This window comes from Triturus cristatus, chromosome 3_2, assembly GCF_964204655.1.
Source record: "Triturus cristatus chromosome 3_2, aTriCri1.1, whole genome shotgun sequence".
NCBI lineage: Eukaryota > Metazoa > Chordata > Amphibia > Caudata > Salamandridae > Triturus > Triturus cristatus.
Genome location: NC_140584.1, coordinates 1,000,383,156 through 1,000,408,432, shown reverse-complemented (window position 1 = coordinate 1,000,408,432; position 25,277 = coordinate 1,000,383,156). Strand labels below are relative to the sequence as shown.

The 25,277-nt window shown below is 45.6% G+C and overlaps 1 protein-coding gene across 4 annotated transcripts in view; it reads right to left on the bottom strand.

The window, feature by feature from the left end:
• Positions 1-381: 381 nt before the first annotated feature.
• TAF15 (TATA-box binding protein associated factor 15) overlaps positions 382-25,277 on the bottom strand; it is a 481,601-nt gene continuing 456,705 nt past the window's right edge. For all 4 annotated transcript variants that reach the window (XM_085649621.1, XM_085649623.1, XM_085649622.1 and 1 more), the window contains one exon: positions 382-705. In XM_085649621.1, the coding sequence (XP_085505747.1) occupies positions 666-705 (40 nt within the window). In that variant the 3' untranslated portion in view covers positions 382-665. The remainder of the gene's footprint in view (positions 706-25,277) is intronic.

Genomic DNA, 25,277 nt, shown 5'->3' with positions numbered 1-25,277 from the left:
AAAAAGACCAATGTGTCCATTTTAATTTATTTATATATCTATACCTAGATTTCATATTGTATTGCTTATAGGTATGGTTATGGTACATTAAAAAGAAATCCTTAATTTTTTGCTTTGCCCTCGCAAGAAACCATTCCTTATTTTCTGTTGAATGCATTGCAAAGCCCCTTTCGGTTCGGAGACCTGAGTTCCACAACTACCAAAACAGTGATGAATACCATGCATGTTTTGTTATTGTGTTTTGAAAACTGAAACAGAAACTGTGTTCAGTGAAAGTCCCATACAGAACCAGTGACACACCTACTGGCAACATTTAATACAAAATGTATGTTGTACGAATGAACTCTTGGTTAATGCACATTCTCAGATAAATACTGAGTCTCACAGATAAAAACAATCAGCCTTTATTCTATTACAAAACACAATTTTTGCAACAAAAGGTGCTCACATTTGTTAGTCTCTACAGCCAGGCAAGTTTCAAAATATGGAAAAACAAAGAAAATGCACATAGGCTTGGAAATTTAAGAAAAAGAACACTCCATTCCACCATGGCAAACAGTATACTTTACGCCATAATTCAACTACCCAAGTGAAGCTATAGTTAAGCAGATGGAGCAAATTTTAAGATATCACTGATGAAAAAGACAACAACATCCAGAAAGAGGTCAGTATGGCCGCTCACGCTGGTCATTTCTGTAGTCATTTCTGAGGAAGACAAAAAATAAATGTTACAGATCTCAAAAATACTATGTTAAACATTTAAGCTTCTCACAATAGCAACCTACACATATTTTGTCCATACCTATGTTCAAGACAGCAAACTAATATGCATTTTAAGCAATGTCCCAAAAAAGAAACACCTGAACTATAAAGTGTTTGATGTTTGCATCCTGTAAATCACAGTAGAAACAAATAGCAAATCTCCTTTAGCTCTAAAACCACCACAGAAAAATATCTCTCGATTTCACTATTCCAAGGAAAGAAGGTCTCTGTATTTCTTTCTTCGATGTTTATGCCCAATATCAATTACTTGTGGCCTGGTCTAATTTAATCAACAATAATTCATTTAGGACTATAATACCATTCACATAGAAAAGGGTGCTTTAGATGAAGAAACCTGTACAAATTTAGTGTAGAATGATTACCGGGGAAGTGTTATTGGGAGATGTTCAAAAGTACCAAATTTAGACTACATCACTACATGGGATTGTTTCAGTGAGGCACACGGGGACTGGCTTTATTCTGGGTCATTTGGAGAAAATGTTGCATTCCAATGTGCACAGTCACACGTTTTGCGTATTTCTGTTAGATGATTACATGAAGAAAACAAGAAACATGTTACTTTACCCTTACGTAAATTCCTTCCTTTAAAATTCAGCCCTTTCCAGGTATCAACTATGAACTTATTTTTTAAGCAGTTAGCAGGTCCCTGGCACCAGACCACATTGAGGAGAGAGTCCTGTGGACCGTGCAACTGATGCCGAAGTGCATATACAGACTCAGTTATGTCAGTTTTGCTCAATAAGGATATGATAGATGGAGTACTGCCCAAATCATCCTCAAGTAGGAAGGCAGTAGGGCATAAAAATAGGAGGAAGTCATCATATCCACTAGAAAGTAAATGTTACTTACCCTGTAAGCATCTGTTTGTGGTATGTAGAGCTGTAGATTCAGATTCTCTACATACTCCTGCCCTATAGTGTTGGCCCTGGATGTGTGTAAGTTGTTTTTCTTCAAAGACGTATTTTGAGTGACAAGGTATTTTGACTCCTTCGCTAGCTGGTAAATCGCATGGGCATCAACCCCATTGTTAAATTGTTTTCCTGCACGGCGGGTGAGGATAATTGTGGAGCGAAGCAATATATAGATAGATGTTCACGCAAAACAGAAAGTTATAGAAGAGTGATTAGTGCAGCGGTCACAGGTGTCCAGGAAGGAGGGTGAGCTCATGTGAATCTGAAGCCCTACATGTCATGTATACAGATAACTATAGGGTAAGTCATATTTTCCATTCAAGGCATGTGTGGCTGTCGATACACATCCCTGCACAGATTGTAAAACAGTCCTCTCCAAAAAGCGGTGGCTAGCCTGTGGGTTTTGAAGAGGACTGAAACAGCATACTGAGTACTGCCTGGCCAACAATGGCTTGTTGGCGAGGCAGCACAACCACACAATAAGTGTCCTTTTTAGGTGTGTGGTGTGAACCATGTAGCTGCCTTATACATTTCAGCTATGGGGATGTTCTCCAAGAAAGCTACAGAGGCCCCCTTTTTTTGGGTAGCTCTAGGAGGAATATGTAAATCCTTTTTTCTTTGGATTGAACCTTTGGCTACATTTCTATACATCTGGTTATGTATGATTTAGATACAGCCTTCTCTTTATGGGGTTTGGAAAATGCACCAAATGATATATGCGTCTTTCTCAAATGTTTTATTCTGTCTATATGTCATCTGCTCCCACCACTTTCCCCTCCTTATCCTAGAGAACTCACCCAAGCATTCCTTTGTCGAACTGAATGTTCTACTCCCAATACCCCTGTACCATCTCCAACTCCTCACCCCCTACATCCTCATCCACAACCCGATGCCCTGAAAACTCGGTCTTGTTACTTTATCCCAGTAAACTCACCTTTGCACCTCCTCTAGTTGATGAAGCTCCTGCTGCCAATAATCCTTGCACAGTCTCCACCTCTACACCCCCCACAGCGCCGTCCACAACTAGATGCCCTGAAGCCTCAGCCTCATTGCCAGAATTACCTTCCCCCTCTCCATGGCACATTGCCACTGCCCAGCCTGATTTCTCTATTGCACAGAGTCCTCTCAGACCATCTACATCAGCAGGCTAGACCCAACACTCCAATCCCCTCTACTAACCCAAGCGCCTCTCAATTGATCCCATGTTATAGCTGATCTAGAACACAAAATCAACGCTATCCTGGGTGAAGGTTTGTTACTGCGTAAGGAAGCAAAAATGACCTACATCCTGACACAACCTCGCTTATCTATGAGGAACACAGATCTGGCTACAAACATACCTCTGACACCTCCTTCCCTCAACCAAGGCAAACTATGCCCCTACAGGCCTCACCTCAAACCTGAGGCGCACCACGACTGGATTGTAGCTGCATGAAGCCGAAATGATGCATAACACATTTGAAAATACTCCCACCCAACCTTGCCACCGCAAGTTCCTGGTCATCACTTGCACAAATAGGACATGGAACACCACTCACCCGCTCAGGCCTCCTGTCCAACTAACTACCATCGAACCCAGTCAGCCTGGTCTGAAACCACTACACACGCCTTGCTGCATGTTGCTTTAATATCGGTCAGCAGTCAAGCATGCCGCTGATATAGCTGAAACTATCCTAAGACTCAAAAGTGACATCTGATTTCTAACTGAAACCTGGCTGAATGACCACTCATCGAACCCATTACCCCTCCGGGCTTCTCAATCATTTGCTGCGACTGCAAGGATTGCAAGGGTGGTGGATTAGCCATCATACACAAAAACAATCTTTGCTTAACTCCCCTCTGCATCACCCTTCTTTTGAATATTTAGGAGCTCAGCTCTCCTCTAAAGGCCTCAACCCCATCGGATTTCATGTCATTATCATACTCCAGAGGGAAAACTCTCAATTCCTTGAAGACTTAACAGAACTTGTATTGCAAAACTCCCTAAAAGGAAGCACAAACATTATACTAGGAGACCTAAACCTGCACCTGAACCATGCCAACGATCCAAAAGTACAAGCCCTATCCACCCTTCTCGAAGCGAACAATCTCACCCAATACTGCAATAAGCAAACTCAAGACAAGGGCTCTACCCTTGACACAATCATCTCCAAACATAAAACCTTATACCTCCACTCTATCCTACCCTCGGACTGGATTGACCACCACCTAATCCCTTTCGATCTCAATACCATCCAACCAATGACCCTCTCCAAACCATCCGCCTCAAGCAAGGGCGAGGAACACATATCAAATCCCCCAGTGTGAGTTAGAAGCATTAGTCCGCTCCCAAATTTTAGCTCCACTCACCCTGACCTCCGCTGATGACCTCACCGCCCACTACAACACAAAAATGGCAGAACTCTTTAACACAGTCGCCCCTCTGAAACTCAAGGAATCAAGGGGTATCCCCCACTCAGCAATCCAGAACACCAACCTCCACCCCTTGCAATGGTACAATGGAATAATGATACAACTTGGAACAAATTCGTCTATATGCCTGAAGAAGCCCTCAAACATGTCGCTTGCATGAAGTCGACATCGGACATCTCGGACCACCTCCCAGCTATGCTTGTAAAAAAACCCTCTATCACATCTCAACAACATGGACCAAAATCATCAACTCCTCCTTATTGAGCAGCTCCATGCCGTCCTCCCTCAAACTCGGTCAAGTCACCGCCCTCATCAAAAAAACAGACGCTGGCCAGAATGACAGTAACAATTAGAAACCTATTACTAACCTCCCTCTCCTGGCCAAAATCATCGAACAAATCGAACAATGCATGCCAGCACAACTCAACAGCCACATTGAAAAATTCAACCTGCATGACACCTTCCAATATGGGGTCAGGAAAGGCTGCAGCACAGAGACTTCTATATTGAACGTCACAGATGTCTGGACGAAGGCCAGGCCAGCCTCTTAGCCCTTCTGGACCTCTCGGCAGTCTTAGATACTGTTAACCATGACATCCTCCTCCTACATCCTCTCTCACCATAGAGGTATCAATGAAACTGTCCTTCAGTGGTATGCTTCCTTCCTGAACGAACGCTCACAGTTAATCAAATCAAACAACTCCACCTCAAAAGCAACACCAGTCTCTCAAGGAGTTCCCCAAAGGCCAAACCTGTCTCCTGCCCTATCCAACCTCTATATGAAACCCCTTTCAATGATCCTGAAACAAGCCAGAATCGCTTACCATCTCTATGCAGATGACACCCAAATCTAAATTAAAATCTCATCAATTAAAGACATTCAGCACCTCAACACCACTCTTTCCACAGTTCAATCCTGGCTGACTAACAATCATCTTAAGCTTAACCAAGCAAAACCGTACTGCTGTTCATCCAACAAAAAGATAAGTCCTGTCCCGCAGATATTTGGCTTGACAACCTCACTGCATTAAATTGCAAACTATAAATCTCCAACTCTGTAAAATGTCTGGGGATTACACTTGACAAAAAATCTCCATGAAAGAGAACATTAATCCCTCAGCTAAAAATGCCCTCTACATGAAACGCCAAAAAAAGACCTAAAGACTGTGGTACAATCCTTAGTCCTCTCCAAACTGAACAATGGTAATCCAATGATCACAGGTGCCCCAAAAACACACTTAGCCCCTTTGAAAGCCACACTCCATGCTACAGCCAGACTATTGTCGGGGGAAGAGTCACTTGAATCACATCACCCCCACTGTTAAGAAACTCAACTGGCAAGCAATTGAGAAAAAGTGTATTTTCAAAACTGCTGGCATAACCCATAAAGCTCTCTACATTGAAAAACCAGTTTATCTCGCAAACAAACTATCAAAAGCCAGCCAAAAGAGACCTCTTTGAAGTTCTAACACTTTGCTCCTGATTTCTCCCAAATTCAAGACAGAAAAAATATGCACCCGCTCCTTCTCCATGAATGCTTCCAGAATTTGGAACTCGTTGCCTCACGACCTACAAGACAATCACTCATTCCTGATCTCAAGAAGAAACGTAAACTTCTTCTACTCAAATACCTAAAACCTCTCCCCTAAATGATCTGATTGGCCTGATGCTTCTACCCTGCACCCTCCTTCTAAACTGGAGTACCACTACCTCGGGGAAAAAACTGACACCGCTCTCCTCACATCCGCAACTCTCTCCATAACTACCTCAGAACTTGTATCCTCTATGTACTCTTTATGTAACTTGTGTAATTGCTGCTATACCTTTCATATACCCTACTGTCTATTGAATGCCTCTTTTTATTATGTTACTATGCACTGCTACTTGCTTTCCATGTGCCTCATGTAATTGCTGCTTTATTGTTCTCATATCCTTTTGTCTCTTCTATACTTTTTATACTATTACTAGGTACTGTTGTCTGTTCTGATATAGCTTGTGTAATTGCTGCTGTGCTAACTCTGTAATGCGCTGTGATGCCTTCGGGTAAAGTTCGCGCTATACAAAACTTGATAAATAAATATAGTTTATGAGGGCTTGTTTACATTTAAGGTATGGAGAGCCTGTTACGCAACAGAGTCAGGTTCTGGAAGGAAAACAGAAATTTCAATGGACTGGTTAAGATGGAACGGGGAGACCACCTTTGAAAGGAATTTGACGTTGGTGCTAAGGTCAACCCTATCTCGGTCTACTCGAAAGAAAGTCTCTTCTAATGTTAATGTCATAGCTTTGAGACTACTCTACTTGCAATAGCAGACTCTTTCAGACGTGCCCTAGAGTGATTCCCAACCAACCATGCTGATTCTACTGGATCAATCAGACGCAATCTATACCATCTCACACTCAATTCTCTAACAGACAGGCATCCCAGGATTTCCATTGGACTGGCTAGTCGATTTTCTCAAAGACAGGGTTCAAACAATCTCTATAGGGAAAGTTATTCTTGCACTATACTGATTTTTTTTTTTAAACAGACTTTATTAGGTCACAAAACAAAATGCAGTCAATCCCCTTCCCCCGTACTCCGCCCTCCAGCCAAATCAGAACATGGTGCAGTGACCAGTCCACCAAACTGATCACAACTGTACAACATTCACCCCAACAGCGTCTATGCTACGAGGTAGGTCATCCACAGGAGTAATCCACAATGAATGTGCGATAAAACCAATATGCCCCCTGCCCCATCCTCCAGCAACCCCCCCAATGTAACCCCCCCAAGCATGTCGCCAGTATCTATCATAATTACATGTGCATCAAAGCCTCACCTACCACTCGTCGGATCCGCCTCCCAGCTATCCCAGCAGAGAGTGCCTCAAGAGCATAGGGGGAAGCCTGTTACAGGGTGCTCACGGAATCGGGGCCCCATCATCCTCCACCGGATCTCCCCCATCTCCCACAGCCGAGCGCTTGAACAACTCCAGGAGCACCAACCATGCCCGGGCCCATTCGTGCGATCTTTCATTTTCACTACGTCTAGCCAGACACAATCTATAAGTCCCCTCACTTCCTGCCCATTTCTCCATTTCCCTAGCCCACCGCAGGAAATTAAGTCCCTGCCTCGCCTTCCAATGGGAAGTAATCTCCCGCTTGGCCAGGACCAGCCCCAAGTCAATAAACCTACTGGTGACCTTAGTCTTTGCAGTATGCGGAAACCCATGTAGCAAACATACCCCCGGGCCCACCTCCAAATCCCTCTCTGTCACCGTCAGGAGTAACGTCGCCACTTCTTGCCAAAATCCTGTCACCTGCGAACAGTCCCAGAACATGTGAAGAAAAGTCGCCCCAACATGGCCACATCGGGGGCAAGCATCCGGCCCCCCAAAGTACTCAGCTATTTTGCTTGGTGTAAGATATGCCCTATGGAAAACATAAAACTGAATGAGCTGGAAACGTGCATTTCGTGTACACTTCCAAGGGCGCTCCGTGATTTCTTCCCAGTTTTTGTCCGCAATAGGCGCCCCCAGGTCCGCCTCCCACTTGACGCGCAGCGCAGTCAGGGGTTGCCGCATATCCCCAGTAATCCGCCTGTAGAGACAAGTCACCGCCTTAAAGTTACCCACCGCCATCACTACATACTGACAGGCAAGAGAGGTGTCCGGCTCTACCATCCCGGTCCGCCAGTGCTTCCTGACGGCCGCAGTCAAGGCTGCATATAAGAGGAAGTCCCCCCGCGGGAGATCATGCTGCTCCCTAAAGTCGTCAAAGGGGAGCAGATTACCATCCTCATATAGGTCGCCCAGTGTCATAACTCCCGCCTCCTCCCAGGCCAACAACCGGCTCCAGTCTCCCTCGTGGGGTAACGCCTCACACATTCGTAGAGGGATCTCGGGCGCGTAGGGAATGACAACACGCGCCCTCCTAGCCAACCGCGCCCAACACTGCCGAACCACCCTCAAGTCCGGAGGCAGTGAGGCTTCTCTCACCGGCACCCGGAGCAACACACAGGATAATTGGGACCAGCTCGGATCCAACCCCCTTTGTTCTTCTGGGCGCCTGATGTGACCCGCCACCCACTTTGTGAACCACTGGAGCTGCGCAGCGTGGTAATAGGACTCCAGGTCCGGCAACGCAAGGCCTCCCTCACTCCTGGGTCGCTGTAGAGTAAGCAGCGCTACCCTCCGCCTCCCCGCACCCCAGATGAATCCTGTGACCAAAGTGTTCAACTGTGCAAAGAGCTTTCCTGGGATCCAGACTGGGAGAGTCCCAAAGTAATAAAGAAATCTGGGCAAAATGACCATTTTCACCAAGGCGACCCTGCCGGCCACCGACAATGGGAGAGTCCCCCAGAACTCAAAGCAGGTTTTCGCCCCTCGTACTGCTCGCCCCACGTTGCCTTCTAACAAATCAGCGGGAGCGTGATAAATCCTGGTCCCCAAGTAAGGCAAACACGGGGATTCCCACGGGACATCCCCCTGGCGAATCATCCCGTCCGGTCCCGTGGGAAACAGAATTCTTGCACTATATTGATGAACAAAGGTGTCCCTCAGGGCTCCTACTTGGGCCCTACACTTTTTAATATCTATGTGAACCCGTTGGCTAAACTCATCAAATCCAATGGGTTCTAGACATTCTCATATGTAGATGACACACTGTTCATCATCTCATTTGGGCAAGACAGTGAGAGCATTGAACAAAAATTCCTCACCTCTATGAAAAAATTGTGACTTGGATGTCTCTTAATTGCCTCCAACTCAATGCAGGAAAGAGAGAAATGACATGGTTTGGCAGAGCTCAGAGCATAGAGAAGGACGACTGGTGGCCAGCAGAATTAGGACCTGCTCCTCAGCCGACTAGATCCGCAAAAATCTAGGCATAATCTTGGATGATCAACTATCAATGCAAAACCAGATTACCTCTGTATGTGGTACATGCTTTGGCACTATGCGTTTGCTCAAAAAAATCATTTTCGGCCCCTATCTCATGGGAGGAGGTGGTGCTAGCGGTCAAAGCCTTGGCCAATGGCAAGGCCACAGGCCCAGACGCGGTGCCTTTCGAGTTCTATAAGATTTTTTAGCAGAGATTCGGTACGATCTCCTTGCTGTCTTTAGGGCTGCCCAGAAAGGAATGGTTCCTGACTCATGGCGGCGGACTACGATTGTCTTGTTTAAAAAAAAAAAAAAGGTAAGCCAGAGCTGAGCCCTTCATCTTTTCGGCCAATTTCTCTTATTAACAGCGATTCGAAAATATTTTCGAAAATTTTAGCCTCTAGACTAGTCGAGGTAATAGTCCCAACAGTATCCCTGCGCCAACATGGATTTATTCCTGGCCGCGATACAGCAGACCATGTTCGGCGTGTCATTGCGCTATTGGATTGGGCCCAGGCCACGGCCTCTCCCCTCGGGGTGATCCTGTTGGATGCTGAGAAGGTGTTCGACAGGGTCTCCTGGGGGTTCTTGTGGGCCGTGCTTAGGTGGAAGGGCTTTAGTACTGAATTTATCCAAGCTGTTCAGGCATTGTACATTTCTCCAGAGGCAGCACTCCGTATTTCGGGTCAGGAGACCGATTATTTCAATATTAGCAGGGGCACTCGACAGGGGTGTCCTTGTTCACCCCTATTGTTTGCCCTATACATTGATCCGTTTTAAGTAAAATTGAAGGGGATAGGAGCATAGTACCTATAAGAGTTGGTGCCACAGAGTATCGAGCCTTGGCCTATGCAGACGACATTGTTGTGTTAACATCGGATGTCTCCTCTGCACTTCAGGTACTTAATGTGTCTGCTGCACAGTTTGGCTCAGTGTCTGGGTATAAGTTAAATGTGGCTAAGACCCAGGTTGTTCAAACACCAGATATGCTATATTCAGGGACTTTAGTAGTCAGGGAAGCAATGTATCTTGGGGTAAGAATTTCAGCGGCAGTTGACGCTATTCCGGATTTAAATATTCTTCCGGTAATAGACACAGTAAATACCAAACTTGAACGATTGGATCATTTACACTTGTCTCTTTATGGCCGATGCAGTGTTCTCAAAATGATTATATTGCCAAAGTTCCTATATCTTTTTTGGACAATTCCTATAGTACTATCTCAAAGCAGTCTGGCTAAGGCGGACAGGATCTGCTATAGGTTTCTGTGGGGGTATAAGCGCTCTCGCAGGGCTGCCAAGTGGATGTGTCTTCCTCGGAATCGAGGCGGTTGGGCAGTACCTAATCTGGTGCTATATTATTGGTCTGCAATGGTACAGACTTTAGGAGTGCCACTTCTAGGCAATAGATTCGAATCTTCGTTATGCAACCATCCTACTATTTTTGAGAATGGTTTAGGGCACTGCGGCTGAGGGTATTCTGGTTAAAATTCTAGAGCCGAGCTACTTCAAAAAAACTAGATTCAAGGTAATCAACGCCATGTTTCTAATCTGACAGCGAATTCGGCGGAAATTGTCTATTTACCAGCTCAATGTATATACCCCTTTCAAAGCATCCCGACTTCTCTCTCCCTTCATTTTTCAAGATCAGGTAATGTCTAGATGGCAAGTGCAAGGATTGCAGGTTATCGGAGATATGGTGGGGGATGGGCAACTATTATCTTTTTTAGGTTTGAAGGATAAATATCAGCTGCATTCTCACGATTTTTTTAAATACCTTCAGGTTAGAAGGGGCAGAAGTGGGGGGGGAATTTCGAAGAGGAAATCCTCTTCTATGGGGTCGACATTGTGGTGCAAGTCTGCTCTATATACCAGCTCATGGTGAGATGTGGAGTCATCAGAAAGTTAGGATCCGGATCTGTGTCACCTGGAGGGCCCATGTCATAGGAGTTCCAGGCATCACAATGTGCGGGTGTATTGTAGGCATTCAACCCCCCACATGTATCCCCGTGTCTGAGAGCAGTGATTCCAGAGGTGTGTATGAATGGGGGTAAGGTGGAGAATCAGGTGGGAATAGGCTGTGCTGTGGTCTTGTTGGAGATGCTGGGGGTGGTGGTAAGTCAATGTCTGGCAGAGGGCTGGTGGCTTTGTCCGATTTATTTTGATGTTTCATCAGAATGGGCACATCAAAAGCCTATTTGAAGCTCAGCTGGCGTTTAGAGAACTGTGGGGCAGTCACTGATGGGCGGGTGAGGATCCAGTCCATTAGCGGGTGAATCACAATGTGCCATTACCGGGCGTCTATCTCGTCCTAGAGTTTTTAGAGGTTCAGTTTGACGGTAGTCGGCGCCAAGGGTTTTGGAACCGGAACTGAAGTCTTTGGGACTGGTGCTCATTTCAGCCTTCGACGCAAAGGGATTTGGCTCCGACATGCAGGTCGGTGCCGAGACTGGAGTTGACAGCGCTAGTGAGCTGCCTTTGATGGCTTCTTCAGCACTGAGCTGAGGCTGGGTGTTGTGTTCGAAGCAGAGGTTCGGTGCCGACCATGGCCCAATGGCAGTGGTGGCCTCGGAAGCCGTCCTCAGTAGATCCAAAGCTGCCGGATGCCCCTTTGTTGTGGGCTGCTCGACAGGTGACAAGTGTTTAGAGGAATGGAGAGGAGGAATCATACTCATGAACATTTGTGCAGGTGGAAGGTCTTCAATCTCCAGGTCAGAGCCAAAACTAACATTGGGCGAGAAAACCTCATCAGTAGTTAATGACTGTGCATGCTGTTCACCCTCAAGGTGCTGGGTACCATAAGGTCTGGGGTGTCCTCTTATGCAACATCTCGAGGTGACAAGCCAGACGATCGCAGCAAGTCTTTTTTGGAGCAGAAAGTGGGCAGGCGTCCTAGTCATGCTTGGGCGAGAGGCAGAGGTTAGAGATCTGGTAGAGATTAGTCTGGTGATACTTCATGTGGCACCAAGGAGAGTATCTGTAGGGCGTCCGTTGTATCACAGTCGAGGCATTGTCAAGAAAGGAGGAGACGAAAAGCAGAATGCCCCGAAGGGCGAGACCCCATGAGGGGCAGAGGACGACCGTAGAGTCACTCGAGGCAAAGGGTCCAAACGTAGATTCAAGACGGTAGTTCAGGGAACGTGAATTGAAACAATACAGAGAGAGAGAGTGAAGCTGTGAAAGTTGACAAGAGCATCACAACGGTGCTGATCCAGGGCACGGAAGCACACGTCAGAACCAAACGACAGAAAGAAAACAATCTAACAAAAGAGTCGATGCCCATGACCAACAAGATAAACAACTTGCTTAGATATGGGCACAACACTAAATGGCAGGAGTACGAAGAGCATGTTTATCTCTCGAATAGAATGTTACAAAAAACAAGTCACTTATTTTTCTATTGGATATTGACTTCCAAAAGCTTGTTCTTTGAACTCGATCTTAAGCACCACCATTGGTGGAGGGAGAGGATTTAATATCAGAGATTAAACCGTAAAACTGCAAGGCAGTTTGTCCAAACTAAGAATTTTCGTAAAGGAACGGAGGGAGGCCCAGGTCGCCGCTTCATAGATTAACTATATTGGAACACCCCTTAACCGAGCTGAAGTTGCTGACATGCCTCTAAAAAGACAAAAACCCTCAGGGGGCCTCTTTTCTGACAATTCTCAATATTTTATAGATAACGAAAATCTGCAAGATACCCTCTTTTTTGATCATTTTCCCTAAAGGGCCTACAAAGTCAATGAACAGACCATGTCTAATCTAAAAATGGATGTCCTATGATATTGTGACCCAGTACGTCCAGAATCCAGCAGGTAGTCTTTCATCCTCCTTTGATGGATGGGGTGGAGGGCAGAAAGATGCGGAGGAGACAAGTTCATACCTATGAAACTCTGAAGGCATTTTCGGTAGAAATTACAACTTCGTTCTCAAAGTGGCGAAATATCTGAAAAACTAGGGAATGGACAGGAGACAGAAAGGGCTTGCAATTTACTTCCTCTTAGCTGAAGTAATAGTAACTGAAAAGCAATTTTGCCATGTCTATTATTGAGGAGATCATGAATTCATGGGCTTGAAAGGAGATCCCATTAAAAAAATTAAAGAATACTATTTAAATCCCAACGCAGTACCATACCTATTCAACAAACCTTTAAGGATTATCAAGAATAGGAATGTTCAAGAGAGAATAAGGTGAATACAAACATGAAGATATGACAGCCATATCACCTTTAACTCTGCCTAGTTTGTGGCCCTTCTCAGCCAAGAGCACATCAAAAAGGAAGGATGTGAGATCTCAGCCAGTACACACAAAGCTACTGAGCGCACAAAAACAAGAAAACCTGACCATATACTTGCATGACCTCTTCCAGTTCAACAGCATCTACTACTCAATAGTACATCTGTAATTTCCTGTGGAAAGATAATACTCTTTAAAGGTATCCTTTCAAGTTCCACTTGCCTACCAAAAGAACTGGAGGGTACCAAAGGAGGCAGGCGAAATTTAAGTTTTATATGCTATAGTTTCCATTCATGACTGAAAGATTGTTCCCCAATGAGGCAATCCGCCTCAAAATTTGGAGTCGCAGCTAGAAGGGCTAACAGTTTAATTTTTCTGTCCATTGAACAAGATCATAGATTTTTGGTTTCCGTATCCAAGATTTTGGAGGAGACCCACCCCCTCTTCACACAGACATTTCTCTTTGTGTTGTCTCTTATTATTTGCACCTAGCATCCCCAGGACAGCCAACCTTACATCTCTCAGCTTGAAAAGATTTATGAGCAGGAGACTTTCCCGATGCAATCTTAGATCATGGATGGATATTGCTCCTAGATGAACACTTCACCCTTGGATGGAAACATCTGTCATTACTGACACCTGAGGCAACTTAAGATAAGAACAGCTCTCTAGTGACCAGAGATGCTGATGCTACTGATTCTAGAACAGAGACAGCGGCAACATGATTCTGACCGACCGCTTTCCTCAATACTAGTCCCATTGAGCTCCAAATACTCATCAAAACTGTCACATAAGTAAATTAGCGTACAGAACTAACTGAATGCACAATGCCATTAGACCTAATGATCTCAAAACTGCTCCAGCTGATTAAAGAGTTTGCAACCTGCACAGCCCCTATGAAACTAATTCTCTGATGGAACAAAACTCACATTCTGAACATCAATGGAAAACACTGCATCTTTCAGTATCACAAAACTAACTTTGGAGAGGAAGCTTTGAGTATGTATGTAATCCCGAACAAGGCAGATAAGCGACTGCCACTGAACACTTTGGTGAACTACTTTGGGGCTGAGAAGCATTCAAGTAGCAGCTCTGCAAACTGGCAGTTCTTCCCCGCGACCCCCACACCATTATATCCAATCAGGAATTGCCTGTGTTTTAGACTTATTGGAATGTGCAAATATGCATCGTGCAAGTAGAGAGACTCAATCCACTCCTTGAGTGGTAAAGCTTAGAGAATAAGATTAAGGTGCCATCCGGAGTCTTTCATTTCTTAGCAACTTATTTAAGAAAATATATATCAAATACATAACACAAACCTCTATCCGTCCCTGTAATTATGAAGTATTTGGTGTTACAACCCTCCACTGTGTGTGAGCCTCTGTCAGTATGCAGGCAGCCCCCTGTATCAAAGTGGGTGTAAAAAAGAGTAAGGTTGTAGGACGGGCAGGGGTAAATGGTCTGACAGTCTTGACTCCTAGCTCTCCAAATAGACTGCTAACTGGCCCCAGACTTGGAACCTGTTGGATCCTCAAGGCCTCAGAGAGGGTTTTGTGGGAGTGACATGGAGAGGGAGTAAGATAAAGAATGGCTTTTGCTTTCTTTTATCTGCTCCTCTACCCCTATAGAGGAAATCAAACTACTTTTAAGGAACCTGAGGCGGAGAAGTTGCTCTGGGCTTTGAGGCTGATGGCTAAAGCTGTTAAAATCCCTGCAATGTTGGTGGAATTTCCTTGAGGGAGAAGCCAAACCAAGTACTCTAGCTGTGGCTTTACAGCACTTTAAACATTCAATCGAGTTACCCACTGTCTTTCCAAAAACTCTTAGGCCATTGAAAAAGTACACAACTGGGCTGTATCTGCACATTACTCGAGAAACAAACTGCTCTCTTCCATGCATGAAGAGGGTGAACTGAGAAAAATGGCTGATCAGAAGGGTCCGTTTTGTACTTCTAAAAAGCAGCGTTGGCAGCCACACACAACAACTAGAGTTGTTCCCACACTTCTCTGATGAAAGAAAGCAAGGCCTCATCAAATGTATGCTTGGCTGTCACTATCTCTGCAAATAAAGTTGAAGGAGGCTCATGCATATGCAAAGGTATCTATAACATGTAGGTAGCCATTTGATAATGTAAGAATAAAGTACATGCTCATTTGTAATAGGTCCCTTGCATTTTAGGAATTCCAATTCTAGCAAAGTATCCAGACCACTAGTATTCTGCAGGCCTGCTAGTAAGGTCGTCAGTCATTGGTGTGGGTAGAAGACTCTTTCGTCATCCTAATAACCTAAGGATTCTCAAACCTAAAGACAAATGTCCAGAAAAAAGCAATTTTCGTGAAAGTTTTCCTGCTTCAAAACCTTTGGAATTTGAGGATATTACAATTCATTTTAAGTAAGGACCGAGTGCTTGTGAGCAGAGCTCCCAGATCAAATTTATCACAGGTGTCTGTACGGACTTTACTGGCAAAGAGAGTAGCATCATTGTCCCAGTGTCAAGGAGGCTGAAGGCAACAACTGCAGCTGACAGGTTGCCACAGCCGCACCCTTGGGTGTCTACAGTACCTGAGAGTCCTTTTGACAAATGGCAACCAGTACCCCGTGAAAAGCCTCTATCTGGGCCATAGAGCCCATGCAGAGGGAAAACGTAATAGAGGAGCAAATTAGTTCATAAGAAGGAATAGTTTCTTACTGGTAACTCCAGTTCTCTCGTAGGAGAATTTCCATTATAATCATAAGCACTGAATAGTCCTGCCCACGTGCATGGACCTTGGAGCACTTTTTCACAATATAGCTTCTTAAGTGTAGATGAGCCCATTTCTTCAGGAAGGTCTGCAGAGTCACTTAAGAAAACAAATATTATGCAGCCCAAAGGACTAGGCTAGAATGGCCCAATTCTTCATCTTGTACTTAAAAAAGGGGCCAGGAGAATTATATGTGTATAATTTCATGACGTTTTAATGAAACAGCATAAATCTCTTTCACAAACCCTTTTTTGATAGAGCATAGAAATGAAGGAAAGCAGGACAGAGTAGCCCCGTGGGCTGTTATTATAGGAGTTAAGAATAGAGGCTGTGCCTTTTAAAACCCAGGGACCACCAGCATATCATCATGCTGAGTAGGTGGCAGTTGCTTTAGTTCTTTTTTAGTCAATGTGTGATGATATATGGGGTCCATGGTTACTTCTGTCCACTCCACCGGGGAGGAGGGAGGGTTGCTTGCGACTATAATGGAAATTACCCTATGAGAGAACTGCAGTTACAGGTAAAAAACACTATTCCTTCTCTCGTAAGGGATTTCCATTTATAGTCATAAGCACTGAATAGAGTAGCAAGCCCATCCCTACTTAGAGTGGTGGGGAAAAAGAGTGAACTAAAGTAGCCCTTTAAGCAAATAGATTCTGATTAAGGTCTGTCCTACTTGAGCATCTGCTCTAGCATCAGAGTCTAGGCAGTAATGCTTGGTGAATGTATGAACAGATCTTCATGTGGCTGCTTTGCAAATATCCTGTATAGGGATATAGGGACAGCGCCGGACACCTCATAGCTGAAAGTGTCCTGTAAGCTTTTTGATAGCACAATATATTACAGGAAACTATCCACTGGGCAATGGATTGCTTAGAAGTGGCTAATCCCGTATGAACCGGACCAGCGTCGTTAAACAGTTGAATCGATCTGCGGAGATCCTGTGTTTTATCAAGATAAAACTTCAAGGCTCTTCTCACATTTAGAGAATGAAGAGACCTTTCCACTGGAATTGAGAGGATCTGAAAGAATTTTGGTAATGATACGGTTTGATTAACATGGAAATCTGAAATAATCTTAGGGTGGAATTTAGGGTGAGTTCTCATAACCACTTTGCTAAAGTGAAAAATAGTGGATGGTTCATGAGAGCATAGGGCTTGGATCTCGCTAACCCTGCGGGATGATGTGATCGTCACAACAAAAGCGGTTTCCCATGACAGATGTTTTAGAGATGCCTAGTGTATCGGCTCAAAAGGGTCCTGCAAGAGCTGTGAAAGGACAATAAAAGTCACCAGGGTGACGAAGGACGCCTAATGGGAGGGAAAACCTTCGACCCTTCAAGAATACCCTTCATTACAGGGATTTTTTTTTAAAAAGGGGTTTGGGAAGGACGTTTTCTGTAGGCAGTAACAGCTGCCAGGTGAACCTTTTTAGAAGAGAACTGCTAGTCAGATTTTGCCAGATGGAGTAAGTATTGAAGTATGACATCTTCCTGGCATGTTGTAGGGTTCAGGTTCTTGGAGGAATACAAATACAGAATCACTTCCACTTGAAGGCATATGCAGAACGGGTTGAAGACCGCTTAGCCTCTTTAAGGATGTCCATGTAGTCTTGCAGCAGATTCAAGTGTCCATACTGAATTGGACCAGTGAAGGAGGCGGTGAGTCACCATTCACGTGGCCACTCCGAGCTATTAGGATCATCTTAGTTCTCGAGTGAGACAGTTTGAAGAGGACTAATGGAATCAGTGGAATCGGTGGAAAAGCACAGAGAAATCTGTTGGACCAGCTGATCCATAGGGCATTCCCTAGTGTCTCGGGCTGTACTTCAAGGCGAGGCAGCAGCATTTATTGTTTTCTCCTGTGGTAAAAAAGTCGATGGCTGGGGTGCCCCACAGTTAGAAGATGTTTTGAACGATGTTGTGTAAGACCCACTTGTGGTATTCTTGTAGAAGCCTGCTGAGAGAATCTGCCTGAGCATTTGGGACAGCTGGAAAGTGAATTGCGGTGATCGTTCGGTCCCTGGCTCTGAGCCATTTCCAGATTGTTTGGGCTTCATTTGACAAGGGCCTGGATCTTGTCCCTCCCTGCTTGTTGAGGTAGTACATGATGGTTTTATTGTCTGCCTGAACAAGCAGGGAGTGGGTTTTGAACGACTGGTGAAACGCCTTCAGTGCTAAATGGACAGTGCATAGCTCAAGGAAAATGATACAAGTCGTCACTCTCTGTGACCACTTGCCTTGAATTTGGAGGTGGTCCATGTGGGCTCCCATCCCAGTAGTGAAGTATCCGTCACTATTGTTTGAGGAGGTGCCTCCTGATTAAATGGCATTCTTTGAAGCAGGTTTGTTGGAGAGCACTACCATTTTATGGGACAGCTTCGCAACTGTCCGATGATCCCACTGGTCCTCAAGACATTTCTGCAGAAGTTGAATGTGGAGACGAACATTCGATGTGAGGAAGATGCAGGAGGCCATCAACCCAAAGAGAGCGGATACTGTTCTCACTGTTGGATGGGAGACTTTCATGAGAGAGTGACACTTCCGAAGCATCGATAAGCATCTCTCCTCCGAAGGCCACACTCTTGCCTGCATTGAGTCGATGGAGGTTCCAAAATAATTGTAAGGTTTGAACCAGGACAGACGTTGACTTGTTGAGGTTGACATGAAGGCCTAACCTTTGAAGGAGATTGCAAGTCCAGTTGTAGAGAAGCTCAGCTTCCTCAGGAGTGGATTCCTTGATTAGCCGATCGTCTAGGTATGGGTAGACGAATATTTTGAACTTTCTGAGATGGGCAGTCACCACTGTCATGCACTTGGAGAATGTTCTAGGTGCTGATTTCAGACCAAATGGAGGTACTTGATACTGATAATGGCTTGCCCCACTAAGAACCTCAAGAAAGTTTGGTGCTTTCTGGAGAGTGGAATGCAAAAGTATGCATCTTGAAGGTCGATGGAACAGAGCAAATCCCCCTGGTGTAATTGGGGATAGATCTGATGTGATGCCAGCATCCTGAGCTTCTCTCGCCAAATCCACTTGTTGGCTGTTTTGAGGTACAGTATGGGTCTGAATTCATTCTTGTCTTTCTTTTTCACCAGAAAGTACCTGGAATAAATGCCTGTTCCTCGTTATTAGTGAGGAACGGGTTCCACCGTCTGCTTTTCTAAGAGGATGTTGACCTCCAACCATTACAATGGGACTTGGAAACTGGACGGTTTTAGAGGTATGGACGGTGGAGGACTGGTGAACCCGAGACAGTATCCATTTTGCACAATATTTATTACCCAAGCACTTTGTGTTGTGTTTTGCCACTCTGCCAGATAGCGAGATATGCTGCCCCCCCATTGGAGTGGATAATAGAAGTGGGGGAAGTAATAATTCAGGGTTTTGATCCTCATGGTTGATTGCATCCTGGAACAGGCTGCTGGGAGGATCTACCCCTAGTCTGCTTCCTTTGGAATGACTGATAAGGTCGTTGGTGCTTTTGTTGTCCACCACCTTGTTGGTGTCCTTGATACCACTGAGGGGTTGGAACCCTGTGAGAACAGAAACGGCGCTGGTAGAGATGGAAAGATGTTTTCTGCTCTTTGGGTCTTTTTAAAGAGACTGCCTTCAGAGTCTCTATTTACGCTTTCATTTGAGCCATCTCATCATCTGTGTGGCGTCCGAAGAGGTTAGTACTGGAGAATGGAAGGGTTAAGATTCTCTGCTGAGACTCTAACTTGAGGGATGTGAGGCAAAGCCAAGAGTGTCTTTGGAGAGTGACACCATGGCAGTACTTATGTGCCCCTAGTAGGGAAAAGTCTGCTGCAGCACAAATTATTTGATTATAAACCAATAATCCTTCTTTCAGGAGTTCCGTAAAGTCTTCACTTTTATCTCTTGGGAGATGTTCTACAAACTGCTGCATGGATTCCGATAGTGCCCTCTCATACCTGCGTACAAGGGCGGTTTCACTAGCCGCTTAAATCATGGCTGCCGCCATACTGCAAGCCTTACAACCCATGGAGTCAAACTTTCAACTCTCTTTAGCAGGAGGCACTGTCTAAGTAGGAGTAGTGGCATAGCGTTTATTTGCTCCTACTACAACGACTCAGTCTGGTGTTGGGTCAGTATGGAGAAGAGCAGGATCTTGCTCCGGAGGGCAATATTTTGTCTGAAGCCTGGATGGAGCTGGCTTAACGGAGGCTGGTGTTAAGAAAAGATCCATTGCCGATTCTAAGAGACCTGGCACTAGTGGCAGCAAAAGTCTTGATGCAGACTTATGTTAAGGTGTTTCAAATAGCACTGATGTTGTTGGTGTTGGAGTCGACATTGCAATATTATGTTTTGCAGCTCCCCTCATTAAGACCTCTTTAAATGTGGTGATATCATCCACCGGTGATATGCATGGAAGTGAGAAGTCTGAAAGAGTTGGAGTGTATCATCTGGTAGAAGTGGAAGATGTATCAGTGGTATGTCTGGATCGAGACAGTCGTGAGTGGTGATGATGGCGGGAGCGCCTGGAAGATGGAGATGAGCGCATTGGGCTATAATGGTGGCAACCTGGAATGATGAAGTGATCTGGATTGAGATCTGCGCTTCGGTGAGGGAGTGACTGATGCCGGTGGAGTTAGCGGAGGACATGGTGGTGGAGGCAGAGGAGATGGTGCTGGCTGAGGAGAACATGATGCAACCCTTGCAGAAGAGGAGTATGTTCTTGAGTACTCCGAATCTGGAGAGAAATACATACTTCTCCTCTTCTTTCTTGCTTCCTGTAACCTTGACGTCCAAACGGTTCTCGGCGACAACCTGCTTGTCGACGGTGATTGTTGATGGCGCCTCGGTAGGGACCTCAGCATCAATCCAGATGACGACTGTTGTGGAAGCCTCATTGTCGATAGGCTCCTCGACGTCGAACAAGTCCTGGGTGTCGACAGTGTTATCATCGAAGTAGATACAACTTGCCTCGACGCTGATCTGCGGCACTTCCTCGATGTTGACCAATGAATTGACGGCGAACAGGAAGGTGCCTTACATCTCCTCGACGTAGATCCTCTCGATGTCGGAAGGGATCAATGGCGTTTTTCTGCAGTTTTCTTCCTGGTATGCCCTCCAGAGACAGATGACAAAGCCCTGGTAGAGGTCTGACCCTCTCCTCGCCCTGAGGTCCTGCCTTCAGACTTACTGGCACATGCATCAAAAATGCCTTTTGCGATTCTTTATTAGCGAAAAGGAATATGCTACTTACCAGTATGCATCTGTTCTTGGCATGTAGAGCTGCAGATCTATACACTGTGCATAGATCGCCATCTGGTGTTGGGCCCGGATGTTTGCAGTTTGTTTTTCTTCTTGGACAGTGTTTGGAAGTCACGAGTTCGGTGACTCCTCCTTCGGTCCGTACTGCGCATGGGCTTCGGCTCCATCCTCAGATTGTTTTTCGCCAGCCGGGAAAAGATGGAGCGTAGTGATAATAGTAAAGAAACCCATGTGTGTTGTATCTAAATAGGATAGACTGGAACGGATACAGGTACGGAGGCGGGTGGGCGTGTATAGATCTGCAGCACTACATGCCAAGAACAGATGCATACTGGTAAGTAGCATATTCCGTTCGAGGCATATGAGCTGCAGATTATACACTGTGCATAGATTATATAGCAGTACCCAACCCTAGCGGCGACCACCGGTATCCGTTGCAGTGGTTTGAAACAGTGTCTTTAATACAGCCTGGCCCACACTAGCTTGTTGTTTGGCGTGCACATCTACACAGTAATGTTTTGTGAAGGTGTGCGGTGTTGACCATGTGGCTGCTTTGCAGATGTCATCTAAGGGTATGTTCCCTAGAAACGCCATAGAAGCCCCTATCTTTCTTGTAGAGTGGGCTTTAGGTGGAACAGATAATGTTCTTTTTGCCTTGTGATAGCAAATTTGTATGCACTTTACAATCCACCTAGCTATCCCTGATTTTGAGATGGGGTTGCCTTTATGTGGTGGAGAGAACGAGACAAACAGCTGTTTAGTCTTTTTAAAAGATTGTGTTCTTTGTATATAGTAAAGTAAAGCCCTTTTAATATCAAGTGTATGTAGAGCCCTTTCTGCAACAGATTGAGGTTGCGAGAAAAAAACCGGTAATTCCACCGATTGATTGAGATGGAAGGGGGAAATGACCTTGGGCAGAAATTTTGGATTTGTGCGAAGTATCACCTTATTGTGATGTATCTGTAGAAAAGGTTCTTGTGTAGTGAATGCTTGTATTTCACTAACCCTTCTAAGGGAAGTGATAGCTACGAGAAAAGCTGTTTTCCAAGTAAGGAACTGTAGCTCACATTTATGCATTGGTTCGAAAGGCGGTCCCATCAGCCTTGTAAGAACTATGTTTAGATTCCACACGGGTGAGGGTGGTGCTCTGGGTGGAATTACTCTCTTAAGGCCTTCCATGAAAGCTTTAATAGCAGGCACTCTGAAAAGTGATAAATGCTGTCTGTTTTGCAGGTAAGCAGCAATTGCTGCTAGGTGTAAACGGATGGATGTGTATGCCAGGTTACACCTTTGTAGATGGAGCAGGTAACATATGATTTGCTGTATGGATACATCTAAAGGGTTGATTGTATTGTTACGGCAGTAAACAACAAATCTTTTCCACTTTGCGGCATAGCATGCTCGAGTGGTAGGACGTCTGGCTTCCCTGATAATGTTCATGCAATCAGGGGGAAGGTCAAGGTATCCAAATTCTAAGATTTCAGGAGCCAGATTGCAAGGTTGAGCTGAGCTGGGTCCGGGTGCCTGATTTCTCCATGGTTCTGGGTTAGGAGGCATGGGGACAGGTGTAGTTTTTGGTGTGGTACCGCTGAGAGCTGTAGTAGTGTGGTGTACCACGGCTGCCTGGCCCATGTTGGAGCTACCAGAATGAGTGTGAGGAAGTGCTGTTGTAGCTTCCTTACCACTAATGGAATTAGCGGGAGAGGTGGAAAGGCGTATGCAAATTTGCCTGACCAGTTCATCCATATCGCATTGCCTTTGGACAATGGGTGTGGGTATCTGGCGGCGAAGCTTGGGCATTTTTTGTTTTCGTGGGTGGCGAAGAGGTCTATCTGAGGATGCCCCCACTTGTGAAAGAATGGGTGAAGAACTTGTGGGTGCAGTTCCCATTCGTGCATTTGCTGCGTTTGTCTGCTGAGCAGATCTGCCATGGTTTTTTGTATCCCTGGGACGTGTTGTGCCAGGAGAAAGACTTTTTGCGGGATTGCCCATTTCCATATGCTCTGTGCTAACCGAGAGAGCTGTGGAGAGTGTCCCCCCCCCTGTTTTTGAATGTAGTACATTGCAGTCATATTGTCTGTGCGAATGAGGACTGCTTTGGCTGAGACTTGTTTCTGAAATGATTTCAGGGCTAGAAAGATCGCCAATAACTCCAGATGGTTTATGTGGAGTAACTTTTGTTGTGGCGTCCATATACCTTGCACTGTGAGGTGTAATAGATGCGCTCCCCAACCGGCGAGCGATGCGTCCGTTGTTAGAATTACCTGAGGAACCGGGTCCAGGAACGGTCGCCCTTTGGAAAGATTTGTGGTGTTCCACCACTGCAGAGAGCGATGGGTGCGACCGTCCACCAACACCAGATCCGTCAGTTGCCCCTGGGCCTGGTTCCACTGGCGTGCTAGGCACTCTTGGAGTGGACGCATGTGGAGTCTTGCATGAGGCACTATGAAGATGCAAGATGCCATCATCCCTATTAGCTTCATAAACACTCTGGCTAGGAGAGAGTGCTGAGGAATGAATCTTTGATGCAAGGCTTGTATGCTTGCGATTCTGGCTGAATTGGGATAGGCTATAGCTTTTGAGGTGTCTATAGTGGCACCGAGGTATTGCTTTGTGTGAGACGGTATCAGCTGGGACTTTTGGTGGTTCACCGTGAAACCTAGCTGGTGAAGTAGTTGGATGGTAGTGTTTGTATGTTGCACACATTGGTTGTAGGACGTGGCTTTTATTAGCCAGTCGTCCAAGTAAGGGAAGACGTGAATGTGTTGTCTTCTGATGTGTGCCGCCACTACTGCTAGGCATTTGGTAAACACTCTTGGTGCGGTTGTGACCCCGAAGGGGAGAACCTTGAACTGATAATGTTGGCCGTCCACTACAAATCTGAGGTACTTTCTGTGAGAAGGGTGTATTGGAATATGAAAGTATGCGTCTTTCAAGTCCAGTGTGGTGAGAAAGCCGTTCTGGCAGAGGAGTGGGAGAACTTGTTGGGGAGTTACCATGTGAAAATGGTCTGAATGTATGTATGCATTTAGAGGCCGGAGGTCTAGAATGGGTCGTAGAGTCTAGTCTCTTTTTGGTATCAGAAAGTACAGAGAGTAGACCCCTAAATTTTGTTGATTGATGGGGACCTGCTCTATAGCCTGTTTTTGCAGGAGGGAGATTACCTCTTGTTTCAGCAATGTGGTATGTTCTTGAGACATTGTACGGTGCCTGGGTGGAATATTTGGGGGGGGGTGGATGTTAATTCGAGACAGTGCCCTGACCGAATAATTTGGGTCACCTATTTGTCTGATGTTATGGTCTCCCAGGTTTGAAAGAAGTTTTGTAGTCTGCCCCCGACTGGAGTGGAATGGTCTGGGGGGAGCGGGGGAAAGTCATTGTGTGGGCGGTGTGGCAGAACGGGCGGTGTTGGTTTTGCCCCTGCCTTTATTATTGTTTTCTCTATATCCACCTCTTTGATAGCCCTTTGTGAAGGTAGTCTGAGGAGGGGACTTGTAGGATGTGGAGGCGTTATCGGCAGAGTAACCCCTGCCAGTGCCTCGAAAGGAGGAGCAGCGAAAAGAGCGTCTAGGAGTGTGGGACTGTAATGCTCCCATAGACTTCGCCGTATCTGTATCTTTTTTCATTTTTTCCAGGGCTTCGTCTACTTTCGGGCCAAATAAGTGTTGTTGGTCAAAAGGGTGGTTCAGTATAGATGCTTGTACCTCTGGCTTAAAGCCTGAGATTCTGAGCCAGGCGTGGCGGCGAAGCAGAACACTGGTGTTTATAGCCCTGGAAGCTGTGTCTGCTGCGTCAAGTGTACATTTAATAGAGGTGTTGGTAATGGTCTTTCCCTCTTGTATTAGTTCATGAGCCCTATTTTTATATTTTTCTGGGAGATGTTGCATGATAGTCTCCAGCTCATCGTAGTGCGCTCTGTCGTACCTTGCCAACAGCGCTTGCGTGTTGGCGATACGCCACATGTTGGCAGCTTGCGAGGCAGTGCCTTTGCCGGACGCGTCTAGGAGCTTGGACTACTTATCGGGTGGTGGAGCCTCACCCGATGACTGAGAATTGGACCGCTTCCTAGCTGTGGATACCACTAATGAGTCTAAG